Source organism: Pistacia vera, unplaced genomic scaffold (assembly GCF_008641045.1).
Source record: "Pistacia vera cultivar Batoury unplaced genomic scaffold, PisVer_v2 Contig121, whole genome shotgun sequence".
NCBI classification, from domain to species: Eukaryota; Viridiplantae; Streptophyta; class Magnoliopsida; order Sapindales; family Anacardiaceae; genus Pistacia; species Pistacia vera.
Window position 1 is genome coordinate 766001 of NW_022195260.1, and position 15562 is coordinate 781562.

General features: G+C 35.7%; 2 protein-coding genes across 2 annotated transcripts; both read right to left on the reverse strand.

Moving 5' to 3' along the window:
- Window positions 1-6011: 6011 nt before the first annotated feature.
- On the reverse strand, window positions 6012-13400 carry LOC116113315. Its single transcript, XM_031399475.1, has 8 exons — window positions 13394-13400; window positions 11992-12063; window positions 10729-11024; window positions 10226-10358; window positions 8480-8860; window positions 8219-8352; window positions 7901-7981; window positions 6012-6257 (listed from the first exon to the last, which is right to left on the reverse strand). Exons 1-8 carry the CDS (start codon window positions 13398-13400, stop codon window positions 6012-6014), a joined length of 1350 nt encoding a protein of 449 aa, XP_031255335.1.
- Window positions 13401-13567: 167 nt separating this feature from the next.
- Window positions 13568-14158, reverse strand: LOC116112979 (dCTP pyrophosphatase 1-like). Its single transcript, XM_031399105.1, has 2 exons — window positions 13999-14158; window positions 13568-13904 (listed from the first exon to the last, which is right to left on the reverse strand). Exons 1-2 carry the CDS (start codon window positions 14140-14142, stop codon window positions 13668-13670), a joined length of 381 nt encoding a protein of 126 aa, XP_031254965.1. The 5' UTR covers window positions 14143-14158; the 3' UTR covers window positions 13568-13667.
- Window positions 14159-15562: the final 1404 nt, after the last annotated feature.

Here is a 15562-nt window from a genome sequence, read left to right on the forward strand (position 1 = left end):
TTGAAAGTGTCCACGTAGGAGTAAAACTATTTATTCAACTTGTCAACAGCATTCGCCCTTCATTTCGTTCGAGTGAGTGAGAAAAATTTGGAAGAACAGAGACTCGGATAAATGGCGGAATCAAAGTCATAGCAGAGTTAAGAGATCAGAGAGTGCACAACCGCATGTGCCACAAACAGGGTCCGTTGCAGACCTTCGAAACTCTCACGGGCCTGGCCCCGCCTCATGTCGCTGTCAACACGCGAGTCCTTGAACCGGTGCGCGGCCGGGCGCCTGTCCCAATCCTTGTTTCTCTGCCCACGAAGTTTATGGTCGAGTAATGGGGGACGGCCGCTAAAGCCTCTCAAGTTATGATAGAGCTGTGTAGACTTTTAATGCTTTTACACTGTAAGGAAGCTGATGTCAAGTTCATGACATCAGATAGTAGATTTTCTCCTTCTAGAGAGAAACTTTGATTGAGGTTTCACCATATCCAATTTTCCTATAATATATGACAAATGCTTTTATATGTTCCTCATCATAGCGCTAAAAGTTGATATTTGACTTCTATACTGAAGTATAATTGTATGAGTGCCTTAGGTCATGGATGAGGAGTTGCAGAAAGCCGTGGAGGAGAGGTTGCAAGGCTCAGCCTGCCGTAGAAGAGATGTGGATGCATTATTTTCAATACGTGTGAGGATCCTCTTGTTTTGGAGCGCAATGATGAGAAAGCATTTTTGAGTACTCCCTTACACACAGCTGTAAGAGGGAAGGATCCAATTCGAAAAGGAATAGTAAACTTGAAGCCTTCATATGTTTGTAAGCGAGACCATCTTGGGCGTAGCCCCCTTCATTGGCTTTGGAAGAAAAGGACAAGGAAATGGAAGGGTGTGAGAAGTACCAGAACTGGTAACATGGCTCATACAGATTGACAGTGAGCTTTTCCGTATCAAATCAAAGGGGATGATTATCCTTTGCACTACGCAGCCTCAACTAGACGATGTTGCTAATTTAGAGGACTTTTTGTATGTTGTCCATCATCAATCCAAGATTTGACGGTTAAATCGAAACTGCTGTCCATGTGGCCATCAAAGCAGGAGTTTCACGGCTCTTAAATTCTTGTTAAAATGGCTTCGACGCAACGACAAAGAGGATCCTGAGCTGCAAGGACGAACAGGAAACAATGTGTGCATACCGCAATATCTGAAAATCAACTGAGGTAAATAACCACTCTGTCTTTTCATTTTCTTTACATAAATATGATTAAGCTAGCTTCTAATTAGTTTGCTCTATCTCCTAAATAATAAGGCGGTGGACTGTTGATTACACATATGGAAATAATAAAAGAACTCTCAAGGTTTGACAGCTTTGGACAGATCTCCAACAAACCCAAGTTACATTAGTGAAGAAGTTGCGGAAACTAATAATCTTACGAATTCTACTAGGTGCTAAAGCTAAACAGCATCTGAACTCCATCTTCCGCCTCGATCTATTCGTGCAATACTATCAAAAATTCACCTTGTTTTTAGAGGAAAACTAATGAAAATGTTGGGACTTGGTTACCCAACCACAGACAATATTCCGAATGAGTCCGAAACACAGTGCTTGTGGTGGCTATATTAATTGCCACAGCCACCTATCAAGCTGCACTCAGCCCCGCCGGAGGACTTTGGCAAGATCAAATGAAGTGCAGCAATCAAAACAACACTGTTACCAGTAAAAAAACAAACATGACCCTCATCTTGCGCGGTCAAGCGCCATCACCACAAAATGCAGGGCATATGATTCAGGGTTCTTTGTTTCAGTTTCTGTTTGACATTTAATTCTCTGGCTTTTTTTCTGTCTATGGCCGTAATTTCAGTTCTCATAGCTGGGCTTCCTCTTTCCAGAATCCTTAGAGTTTGACACTGTTGATCTCAGCTTCGTTTGCTTGCGCAATGCTTGAAACCTTTCCGTACCCATATCATTCTTTTTTATTTCACTCCTTTCTTTCTTTGTTTATTTATCTCTCCCTTAATTTTTCTCTAGATTATTTTTGTCATCGCCAAAAATACAAGTTTTATAAGTACAGCGAGAGGCAATTACGCCCGGGAGAAATCCTAGTTAGTAAATTCGCAAACAAAATGTGAATTATATGTCCATCTGTATAATTCATGTATAATTCACAAATTTTCGTATGTTATTAGTTCAGCCGTATATTCGTGAACTATATGCTTTAGATGTTTTATTCACATATTTTTCCGTATCCAAATTCTTCTAAATTTTTACAATATATTTTTCACAATTTGTCATATTATACTCGTAAAATTTCTATACTCTGTTTTTGCCGTACCATATTTACTAAGTAGGGGAGAAATGAGGTCGTAAGCTTTATCTGCTTTGAATTTTCTTAATAAATTTGTTTCTTTTGTTGACCATTACAATGTATCTCTCTTCTCAACCTCATCGAATGAATATTATCAATTTATTTGAAGCTAAGTGATTTCCACATGGGTTAATAATTTTTTGCACTAAACCTGCAATTCTCACATATTCTTTGTCTTTATTCAGGGGAGGAATGGCTAGAACAATTATTAGAGAACATTAATTGATTTAGTAAATTATAAGTAATTAATATTTGCTTTAAACATTGAGAATCTCAGCTAAGTTCATTGGTGTGCAATTATTTGATAAATTATATTGTTTTTGTTATCATGATATACTTAAAGTAGTATTACCACAAACAATAATTATATTATTAGATAAATTACAACTCCAAAACGTAATTTAGATACAATGGCTATTCATAACATTTGTTTAAGAGTTAAAACTATGACATTGTTACACATGTTGTCGTGGCCGGCCTCAACCCATGGAAGAAAACCAAAAAATTATTTGGGAAGGCTTGAATTAAAAAAAAAAAAAAAAAAAAAAAAAAAAAAAAAAAAAACAAAAAAAACTTAATAAACTATACAAAGAATAACAAATATAGTATCTTTTTTAACTGTTGGGTAGGGGTGAGCGGTTCCAAGTACCCTGCATTTTTCATGAGAATCGGAACCGCACAGTGCAATTTCCCAAAAAAAAAGGAACTGGAATCGAAACCTGTCGGTTCTGGTTCTTATATTCAAGGAATCGGAACCTGAAATGCAGGTTCCGGTTCCTTGCCCGGGTACCCTATAAAAAATTATTCCCCCTCTATTAGTTTAAAAAATGACAAAAATACCTTAAAAGTTTACAAATACACCCCTAACAAATTAAGAAAACCTACATTTAGTAGTTTTTAACTTTTGATTACTCATTCATTTGTGTCCAATGTAACTCATAAATCCTCTAATCTCTAGACAACACTTGAATTCGATCAATTCATCACAATTCACATAAAATTTCTCAATCAAAACCAAAACACAAACATGTTCCAAGCGTTCCAAGCCGGGTACCCGCTTCAGGTTCTTTCATAGGTTTTGGTTTCAAAACCAATAGGAATCAGAATCGAAACCGCACAGTGTTAGTTTCAATAAAATGGAACCGAAACATAGTGTCGGTTCCGGATAGGTTCCAATTCTATCCGCAGTTTTTGGTTTTACTCGCTACTTGTGCTCACCCCTACTCTTGGGGAAGGTGAAATTATTTTGTAGAGAAATTAAAGAAAAAGTTACATTCAATGCTATACAACTATTTTGCTAAGATGTGAGTAAGTTAGGTGGAAATAAGTTAGATTTAACTTTGTATAAGGTTAAAATAGTAATCTGAAGAAAGCATTTACAATTCTACATGATTCATAGCAAATTCGGTGATGATAAAGATTCAATGTGGAATATTATTCAACAAGTGCAGATTAAATTGTATGTATTGTTAAAACCAGCAATGTAAATACTCAAGATCAACATGTATATATTCATATCATTATTCATATACATGTTCATATATTCATGGAAATTTGCGGAAGGAAAATAATTTAATCACTAATCTCCAACCATAGCAATTTTGTTGTTGTTGTTGTTGTGTTCTTCAAAAGTTATAGACTCTTCCAATGTACTGCAATTCTCAGAATGATGGTTTTTAGGAATCATAATACTTGTGTGTATTAGGGACCTGTAACTGTTTCCCTTTTAAAGCACACATACGTTTTTCCATCAAAGACAACTGCTGGGAATAACTGCTGAAAACTACTCAGCAGTTTAAATTTTTATATAAAACTAATATATAAGTGAAGGACCAAAAAGTAATTTTAGGGCAATGAATTTTAATTAATTAAAATTCTAACATTCTCCCACTTGGTCCAAACTTTTATTACACAATCCACAACATAGTAGTTTTATATTCTTTATATTTAATTAGAAAAATAGAATTGCATGAATCATAGCGGTAAGTCCTTTTTAAACGAGTATTACCTTCCATGTATTACTATGCAATTTTTCTTCTTCTAAATAAACGCTTAAATGTGGAATATTACTTTATGAACAAACCTCAAATGTTTATTCTAGGTCCTCCAGAAAGTTTGTTTGTCTCCAACCAAAATGTATACAACTTAAAAGAGAAAACAAACTAAATTACAAAGTTTCAGAGAATGAAAGTATTACCTCTCATAGTGACAAAGTAGGACGTAGTCCCATTTGTATTACATGATCCTTGAACGTCTTTGGTGGCATGCCTTTTGTCAGAGGATCAGCAATCATCTGCTTGGTGTGTATGTGTTCAATGAGCACTTCTTTGGTTTTAATGTGCTCCCTTATTGCTAAGTATTTAATGTCACTGTGTTTACTTCGACTTCCACTCTTATTATTCTTAGCAAAGCACACAACAATTGAATTGTTATAATACAACCTTACTGGCTTAGAGATAGACTCAACAACTCCAAGCCCATAAATGAAACTTCTCAACCAAATACCCTGTGTAATAGCCTCAAAACAGGAAACAAACTCAACTTCCATGGTAGAAGTGACAACCAAAGATTGTTTAGTACTTCTCCAAGATATAGCACCTCTGGCTAGCATAAAAACATATCCGGATGTTGATTTTCGAGAATCAACACAGCCAGCGAAGTTTGAGTCTGAATATCCGACAACTTTTAAAATGTCAGACCGTCTATAAGTAAGCATGAAACCTTTAGTTCCTTGTAGATACCTCATGACCTTCTTTGCAACTCTCCAATGGTCTAAATCTAGATTACTTTGATATCTTCCTAATATGCCAACTGCAAAAGCAATGTCAGGTCTAGTACAGACCTGAGCATACATTAGGCTTCCAATAGCTGAAACATAAGAAATAGTTTTCATTTGTTCCTTTTCAATCTCAAGTGTACGACATTGGTTCAGATTAAACCTGTCACCCTTAACAATAGGTGCAACACTAGGTGAACAATCCTTTATCTTAAATCTCTCAAGAATTTTATTAATATAGGCTTCCTGAATAGTCCCAAAACATGTTGGGACCTATCCCTATGAATCTTAATGCCAATGACATAAGACGCCTCACCCATATCTTTCATACTAAAATGTTGAGAGAGAAATTGTTTCACCTCATGCAATAATCCCAAATCATTGGTTACAAGCAAAATATCAACTACATATAACTCAAGAAAGATGATTTTGGTCCCACTGACCTTGTACATTGATCCATGACATTCTCTACAAAACCAAATGAAGAGATAACATTGTGAAGTCTTAAATACCACTGTCGGGAGGTTCATTTAAGTCCATAAATGGACTCTTCAGCTTGCAAACCAAATGCTCACCATCACTTGAAATGAACTCATTAGGTTGTTTCATATAAACCTCTTCCTCCAAATCTCCATTGAGGAAAGCTATTTTCACATCCATTTGATGTAAATCTAAATCAAAATGGGCAACTAATGCCATAATGATGTGGAAGGAATCCTTTTTAGAAACTAGAGAAAATGTTTCTTTATAATCTATCCCTTCCCTTTGCGTGAACCCCTTGCCAACAAGCCTAGCCTTGTATCTCTCAGTGTTGCCTAAAGAATCCCTTTTAGTTTTAAATACCCATTTACAGCCAATAGGTTTCTTTCCAGTAGGCAACTCAACAAGGTCCTAAACTTTATTATCCATCATAGAATTCATCTCGTTAATCATGGCATTATACCACAACTTAGATTTACTACTGTCTATAGCTTGTATAAACGTGTTTAGGTCATCCTCAACACCTATGTCACAATCAGACTCTTGCATATACACTACATAGTCAGTAGGAACTACTGATTTCTTTATTCTAGTAGATCTCCTTAATGTTGTATCAATAGTCTCTTGTGGAGACTGTTGCACAACTGGTTGTTCCTCCTATTACAGAGATTGTTCAGAATGATCTTCTAAAACAATCTCATCAGAACGTGGACTTTGATTGATTGGTTCCTCATTGTTCACCCTATTTAGATGAACAACCAATCTTTTACTTGATGTAAGAGCATTATCTGAAACATCAATTTTCTCAAGGACTAAGTCTTTGAGTTGATCACTCCCACTGACCACGTCATTCTCAAGAAATTTGACATTTCTTGATTCAACAATTGTACTAGAATGGTTTGGACAATAAAACTTATATCCCTTGGATTTTTCCGCATATCCAATAAAATATGCACTAATAGTCCTAGGATTTAACTTCCATTCTTGTGGATTATAAACTCTAACTTCAACTGGGCAACCCTAGACGTGTAAATGAATTAAACTTGGTTTCTAAACTTTCTATAACTCAAATGACGTTTTGGGAACCGCCTTAGTTGGAACTTGTTTTAATATATACGCTGCAGTTTTAAGAGCTTCAATCCACAAAGAATAAGGAAGTTTGGAGTTACTCAGCATACTCCGTACCATATCCATTAATATTCTATTTCTCCGTTCTATTACACCATTTTGAGATGGTGTGCCAGACATGGTGTATTAAGCCACAATACCTTGCCCTTGAAGAAATTTAACAAATGGACCAAGTGCTTGTCTTGTACCAGTGTATCTACTATAATATTCACCACCTCTATCAGATCTCATGATCTTAATTTGTTTTCCACATTGTTTCTCTACTTCTGCTTTATATATTTTGAAATCATCCAATGGTTCATCCTTGTGATGAAGCAAATAGAGATACATATATCGTGAGTGATCATCAATAAAAGTGATAAAATATTTTTTACCACTAGAGTTCATGTCAAGGCAACAAATATCTGTGTGTATGATCTCTAAAGGTTCAGAACTCTTCCTAGCACCTTTCTTGGATTTGTTAGTCTGCTTTCCCTTAATGCAGTCTATACAAGTATCAAAGTCAGTAAAGTCAAGAGTTTCAAGAACTCCAGCACTTACCAACCTTTTAATCCTATCAATGGAGATGTGTCCAAATCTCCTATGCCATAGAAAAGAAGAGTTTTCACTCATAACAGTATGTTTAATACTAGTACTAACATGTGAAGTCGTTAAACTATAACGAACAGTATCACNTAACAAATATCTGTGTGTATGATCTCTAAAAGTTCAGAACTCTTCCTGACACCTTTCTTGGATTTGTTAGTCTGCTTACCCTTAATGCAGTCTACACAAGTATCAAAGTCAGTAAAGTTAAGAGTTTCAAGAGCTCCAACATTTACCAATCTTTTAATCCTATCAATGGAGATGTGTCCTAATCTCCTATGCAACAGAAAAGAAGATTTTTCACTCATAACAATACGTTTAATACTAGTACTAGCATGTGAAGTCATTAAACTATAAGGACCGGTATCACTTAAATGAATTTTAAATAAATCATCAACCATAGTACCATTTCCAACAACAGATAAGTTCTTAATTAAATTAAAAGAACTACCATAAAAGTTGAAAAAGTATCCACAAGGTACAAGTTTAGAAACTGAAATTAAATTCCTAGAAAAACTAGGAATATAAAAGGTTCGTTCCAAATCCAAAATAAAATTAGTGCTTAAAATAAGTCTATATGTTCCAACAGCTTCAACACGTGAAGGCATCTTGTTTCCCAAATAGATGCTGCATTCACTTCCCATCGGTTTCCTTTGATCCAGAAAACCCTGTATAGTATTAGAAACATGGATTGTAGAACCAGAATCAATCCACCAATCATTATGAGAAACACAAATCATATTAGATTCATAACACACAAGAGATGTGAGATTACCTTTCTTGATAAGCCAGGCCTTCCTTTTAGGACAAACCTTCTTGATGTGTCCCTTCTTTTTACAGAAGAAACACTTGATGTTGTCCTTATTTCCTTTGCTCGTAACCTCATGCAACTTGCCTTAACTTGCCTTTTCCCTTCCACTTCTTATTTTTGTCACCAAATGTGCAATTTCATTCACTTCTTGAAGCAATCTCTCCTCCTCTTGAACACAAATGGTCAAAAGCTCATTGATTGACCATTTAGCCTTTTGTGTGTTATAAGCTTGAAAGGAGTATAACGAGATGAGAGAGAGTTCATGACATAATGCACCAGGAAATCATCATTAATCACCATATGGAGGGATCTCAACTGAGTAACGATGTCCCTCATTTTCATAATGTGCTCACACCTTTAATACTGGTGAGCTTCATAGATGTTAATCTACTCATTAGGGTGCTGCCTAATGCCTTATCTGATGTTTCAAACTGAGCATGAATTGCATCCATCAGATCCTTGACATTCTCACACTCCGGTATCGACCCACGAATACTACTCATAATGTGAGATTTGATAAACATTATGCTTAAACGGTTGGATCGCTCCCACTGTTCATACAAAGCAATCTCAGCTTGAGTGCTCGTATTCGTAGGTGTAAGTGGCTCTTCTTTACGAAGAGCATAGTCAAGATCAATGCACCCTAAATGAAGCAGGACAGCCTCCCTCCAGGATTTGTAGTTATCACCATTTAGATAAGGAACTTTATCCTCAACCATCATCAAAGTTTGATCAACTGTAGGTATATCAACAAATATGCTTACTAAATAAATTATGAGGCACAAACCATCAACAACAGTTATAAGTTTACCAATGTAAAACAAATAACAAATCATAAATGAATCGACATATCATAAAATCTCCCTGCGGGTAAAGACATTACATATTATGATTCATTATCCTTTAATGATGAAACTAGAGATTATTAATATTTCATAATACCTATGGGCTAATTAAGAAATAAGAATAATTTATATTTCATCCTAATTAATCATGAGAATATAACATTTCCTGTGGGTAAAATTATTATATTAATATGATTAACTGCAAAACGATGTTATTAACTTTATATGATCATAATTAATATTATTTAATGCATATAATACAACATAACATAAATCAATACAAGAATAACACATTATTTATGCATAACAGATTAATAAATGACATAAAAGCCATCATACGTGCTGTCACTGACTCCCACACGCCATCGTGACTCAACCACGCGCAACCAAGTGTGCTCACGCGCCGTCACGCACCTCTAGAAGACAACACACTCTTGCACGCACCTTCACGGCTCTCCCAGCGCTTTCACGGCTCTCCCACGCCCCTTCACGACTCTTCCACACGCCAAAACACACCTCCCCATGCGCCTGACGCAAGCACGTGCACCTTCACCCAGTTCGTTGACCCGATTTGATCGCCTTGACCAGTTTGGCGAGTCGATTTGACTCGTTGACCGAGTCAGGTTGACCCGTTCGAGTCATTGGGCGAGTGTGACTGGGTCAGTTTGACCTGATTTGACCTTTGACTTTGGCTGGGTCAATTTGACTTGTTTTAACCTTGATTGGGTAGATTTGACTTGGTTTCTGTAACTTTTAACCCGTTTTTTGTAGTTTTTAACAGCCCGATTCTGGCTATTTTTACGACATTTTAGAAGGGAAACTTGAACGTGGATGTATGGCCTATGTCAGTAACATCCCAAATGACATTTTCGTCCCAAATCGGTGTCGTAAATGGCTGCCAAAATTACCCAAGCGGTAATTTTAACCGAAACTTTAAACTAGCATAACTTTGCAACCACAACTCCGTTCTCGACAAATAATATATCATTGGAAAGCTTTTTCAACAAGGATTCCAATGACACTAAAATCGAAAACATATTTGATTTATTCAAGATGTTATGTCCTATTAAATTTACAAGTTTAAATAACAAACAATTACATGCCAGACAACGATTAAAAGAATGGCTCTAAACCACATGTTAAAAACCTGCAATATAAATCACTCAAGATCAACATGTATATATTCGTATCATTATTCATATACATGTTCATATATTCATGGAAATTTGCGGAAATAAAATAATTTAACCACTAACCTCCAGTCATAGCAATTTTGTTGTTGCCGTGTTTTTCAAAAGTTACAGACTCTTTCAATGCACTGCAATTCTCAGAATGATGGTTTTTGGGAATCAAGATAATTGCATATATTAGAGACCTATAACTGTTCCCCTTTTAAAGTATGTATAAGTCTTTTCATAAAAAACAACTGTTGGGGATAACTGCTGAAAACTACTTAGCAATTTGAATTTTTTTTATATAAAAGTGAAGGACCAAATAGTAATTTTAGGGCAATGAATTTTAATTAATTAAAATTCTAATAGAAGAATGATAGAATAGTAAATCACTCCAATGCCTATCCCAATTCCACGTCCACCACCAATTCCATGCCCTCTACTAATACTACTTACTACTCCTCTTCCACCACCACCATCTACACCTCCATCAACTCCAAACCCGCCACCATGATCTAAACCCCCACCTATTCCTCCTCCACCCTTGCCTCCAACTACTCCTCTGCCACTTATGCCCCACTTCTTACACCCCCATCAGCACCAAAGCCATCCCCATGTCTAAATCCTCCACCTCCACCCCCACCACCATCACCTCCTCCTCCAACAGCATCACCAACAGCACCGCCCATACCTCCTTCAGCACCAAAGCCTTCATTATAGCTAGAATCACTACAAACTCCACTTCCTTGTCCTCTCGCTCCACCAATACCACCTCTAGCCCTGCCGCCACCACCACCCACAGCTCCAAAGCCTTTACCTTTACCTGAAGCGCCTCTAACGCCTTCTACTCCACCACCACTAAAGCCTCCACCTCCACCTACACCTTCAACTCCAAATTAACATTTTTTTTGCAGCAGCCAAACCTCATCCCAATCCCTCTTTCACAAACAAAAATCTTCATCACCAAATATTCAACAATTCATTTCAATTTTTTTTTTTCCGCAACCAAATCTCTAACAACTTACCAAATCAAAAATTTAACCATGTCCAAACTCTCCAAAATGTCAAAACACAACTTAAAATTCATAGGATCTGTTACCTCAAAAGTGAAAAATTAAATTATAAGAAAAATGTATTAAAAATTGGTGGTTGGCCAGATTGGGCGACCATGATCTGGTCGCTGCTTGGCCACATTGTGTCGGCATGATCTGGGCAAGGGGCAGCCAAATTGAGCAGCCAAAGTTTGGGCAAATAGGGTCTCTTGGAGAAGGGAAGGGGGAGAAAAATACGAGAAAAAGAGAGAAGGGGAAACAAGAAGAAAGGTGAAGAGGAAGAAAAGAGAAGGAGAAGAGTGATGGCGGAGGAGAAAGAAGAAAAGAAAAGAGAAGAAGAAGAGAGAAAGGTATTTTTGTCTTTACATTGTTTATATCATATCAATTACTTAACAATGGGTGAGAAAGTATCATTTTGAAACTTTTCATGTGAGAAAGTGTTGTTTGGCCAAACCGTGGGTGGGAAATTATCATTCTCCCATAAAACTTAGCTGGCCAAAGTTGCATTGCTAATTGCTATTGCTGTCTAAAAAATTGTTTAAATAATTAAAAAAACTTTTAATCTTGATTATACAATGTTCTTTTTCCATTTTAATGAAGTAAAGTTTTTCTTAATTATAGACTCATATCCCATTACATTTGAATCTTCAATAATACAATTTTTTTTATTACGAAAGAATCAAGAATCGGAATCCTTACATTACAGCCTTTTCCCCCTTGATTTGAAGAAAATGTAACAATTGTAAATATCATCATCTCCATTTCCAGAAGATCTTGGCATCATCCTGGAGTATTAACCTGAAACCTGAGAAGAAAGATTGGAAGCACAGCCATTAAGCAACTTCCCTGAATTATTGGCCCCTGATATCCCTGTTTTCACATCATTATTAAATGTTTCATTGTCATCATTAGCACTATTTATTTTCAAAAGCCTAAATAATTTATTAGGAATATTATATTAAATCCAGCATCTTCCGTAACTATAATCCTATTTCCACTTACTCTATGCTTCACATTCAATAAAATCATGTACACTAATACATTTGAGTCTTTGTTTTTAAAGGTTTATGTCATGACAGATTGAATCATGAAACAACTGCAACTGTACTCATAGCAGTTCAAATACAAGTAATTTAATAGTCTTTAGCTGCAAACTGATCAAATGTGTACCTTTATGGATCAATCTTGAGCTGCAAACTTTCTCTACAGTCTAACTTCCACTTATATATATATCATGTACAAGGAATGGTGTATTTAATTAGGTTTTTCACGGTTATGATCGGTGAATTTCCGATACAAACTTTTACATCAATGATAGTTAGCCTCGACATAGGATTTCAATTTCCCAACACCATATCTGAGTCAAGGCAGCCTGTAATGTCTTAACATCACTTTAATCACATCATTAAGTGTTGTATTACTTCATTTAATTAACAAAGCAGTAACATTCCTTGAGCAGTTGAAAGTCTTTAGAATATATAGTAGTGGATCTTGATGTGCAATCAATTTGTCCATGATCAAAACAATGGATGACAAAAATGGAACAGAGACAAAACAGTGTTGTTTGGGAAAAGCAATAATAGTGGGAACATTCTCGGCTAGATTTGATGATTAGTTGTTTGAATGTCAAATTGCATTGCATCCCCCATTAAACACGTCTGTTTCTCGGATAAGAGCCCCAGGAAATATATATATATATATATAATTTTTTTTTTTTTTTCTCACGCATCTCTCTTTCTCTAGTACATGTTAGAGCTGCTTTGTGCCTGAGAAATGAGCATTAACCAAGCGCATCAATATCACAATTTTAATGGACTAGCCTTCTTTAAAGCATAGGCTAGGCTTTTAGCTCAGGCCATTAGTGTCCACAAGGAACAATTTATCAAGTTGCATCCCTGTGGATAACCACCCGTTTCCCCAAGAATAACTTTACTAAAATGATAGACATTAATGGAACAATCGACATCTTTTCCTCTTTTGATTTGAGCTTTATTAGTTTACATGTTATAAAATCTGAAAAAACTCAAAACTTTAAATAAGCGAAAGATCTTAATTCTAATGGAATGTTGTTTTGATCGGCGTAATTAAGGTTTTAGTTCATTCTCAACTATAATACTGATCAATTTTGTCAAGTTGCATTGTACGATAATCATTTGGGTGAAGAGAAAAGTTTGACAAGATGACATGAAGTTTGATTCACCTGCCATTCATATGACAATGCCACAAGCATAAATGCTCATGGCCTCCAAGGGCTCTTATTTGCCTTCCTTCAATAATTAATTTTAAAGGGCTAAACAAGAAGATTTAGATGCTAAAAGAGAGATTAATTTATTCTAAACTCGGTAATTATACCGTAACACCTCTCTCACAAACTAGACCCAACAGCAAGACCTCTGGAAAAAGAAAACAAAAAGAACAGGAGAAAAAAAAAAAAAAAAACATGAAAATACGAAGTAGAGATGAGCACAAAACTTTTAGGTGGGAGATTTTTTATTGCCAGTTGGGTATTTTCTTGCGTTCTTCACTATCTTTGTAAGTGCAGCTCGGCCAAGATCAAGACCACAAACATCAGCTAGACGAACTAGATAAAGCAAAACATCAGAGAGCTCTTCCTTTAGATGTTCCTTATCATCTGAACCCCAGTTGGGTAGTCCTCTTGCAACTTCTCCCTTCCATTGAAATATTTCTGAAAGCTCTCCAACCTCTCCCACCTGCATAAAAAATAGAAAAAAAGTTGCATAGATTGTTAAAGAGCAATCTTAATTTTAACTTAAAGTTGCATATTTATGTATAGAACAGTCTTACTAGTGCTAAAAGGAGATTTCTGGGACTGTGGTATTGATCCCATCCTCTAATTTCTGCAAATTCTGCAAGCCTATCTCTGAGTTCTTGAAGAGAAACATCTTTATCATTAGATTTCTTGACACACTCATTATAAGAATTCTCCATCTCTAGCTTTCTCTTCTCTAGGTTATGGTTTCACTTAGGCTCATGCATGTCCAAGTTTAAATACAAATGAGAATGAGAGAGAGAGTTCCAAAAAAATGCACAGTAATTTTAGTGGAGGAGCACTTGAGTGTTCCCTCAAAACAGTATCAAGTGAGGTATGGCAAAGATGTCTCCTTTTTTACATCCATGACTTGATATCACTAACTCCCACTGGAAATTTCTGTTTTACCAGAAGTTTGCCAGCAATTGTTTTATATATATATATCCTATTTATAATGACTTCTTGCTAGAATTTTTTTTTTTTTTTCTTCTGTAAATTTAGCATTGATCTTCCTCTGGATTTAAATAATATTGGTGAATTTTCAGAATTTGTTGTACTAGAAGGACAATTATTCTTCTTTTCTCTTATGGGTCCAAGCATCATTGATTATACACATGTTTTATGAATCCTCTAAAATGCGATTCCAATCTAGACAATTTGTAACATAAATTTTCTGTTATGTAATCCATTATCCATGAGCTCAGGAAATACAATAACAAGCATTCCAATCGAATGTGTGTGGCTGAGCTGGTTTTGTTGTTGCACTTGCTATGTTGCTACAATTATACGTTAGGATTAGACGTTTACCATTAGGCCAAAAACTATAACTGTTAGTAGAGATGCAATCTTATTTCTTTTAACCATTAGTTATAGCTATATGTTCGGACCAGTTTGCGTGTACTTCAACTTAGTAGCGGATCCAAAAATTTTTGTTAGGGTGGACCAAAATCAAAACTAATTACATATTAATATTTTTGTTAGGATGGGCCAAAATCTAAAAATTATATATAATTAGTATTTTTTAAAATAAAATTGAGGGTGGGCCATTCACTCCTGCTGCAACTAGTTTTTCGAGATGCTAAAGTTAACGATTAGATAAGCCTCCAGCGATACCCCTTATCAGTAACGAGGATTCAAGTGACTTAGCTCCCTCACCTCCGCCATAATAGTTACTGGCCCACCTAACCAACATTTATATGTATTTTACTTAATCAAGGAAGGTAATAAAAACATCTGTGCATGTTCTTTTCGAGTGCATATCCTCCACTGTCACACGGTTACCTTGTGCATATCTTCCAATTATTGTCCCTTCTTTTATATGAAAAAAATTCTAGGAAACAGAAATGTCAGGTGCCTTCTCTGTTCAAATCTCTATTTCTTGTGTATATCCTCTGATTGTTACCATTTTTCTTAATTTCATTCTGGTGCATATCTTGTAACTGTTACCTTTTTCTTTTATTTCCAATTTTCCAAGACAGATAAATAAACAGAAACGTTTACAAATGATTAAAAGAGGATTAGAATTTGAGTCCTACAAACAATTAGTAGTGCACCTGCCAATTGAACGAATAGAGAGATATGAAAACTAAAATAACAGTA

Excerpts from the sequence above, each read along its gene's own strand:
- LOC116112979 (XM_031399105.1), bottom strand. The coding sequence starts at position 14,142 with ATGGAGAATTCTTATAATGAGTGTGTCAAGAAATCTAATGATAAAGAT. Across the intron at positions 13,905-13,998 it reads GAAATCTCCTTTTAGCACTA|GTGGGAGAGGTTGGAGAGCT; the intron begins GTAAGACTGTTC and ends TTTTTTATGCAG.
- LOC116113315 (XM_031399475.1), bottom strand. Across the intron at positions 8,861-10,225 it reads CAAAATTGCTATGACTGGAG|TTGATCAAACTTTGATGATG; the intron begins GTTAGTGGTTAA and ends ATATACCTACAG. Across the intron at positions 6,258-7,900 it reads TGCCTTCACGTGTTGAAGCT|GAGGAACAACCAGTTGTGCA; the intron begins GTTGGAACATAT and ends TCTCTGTAATAG.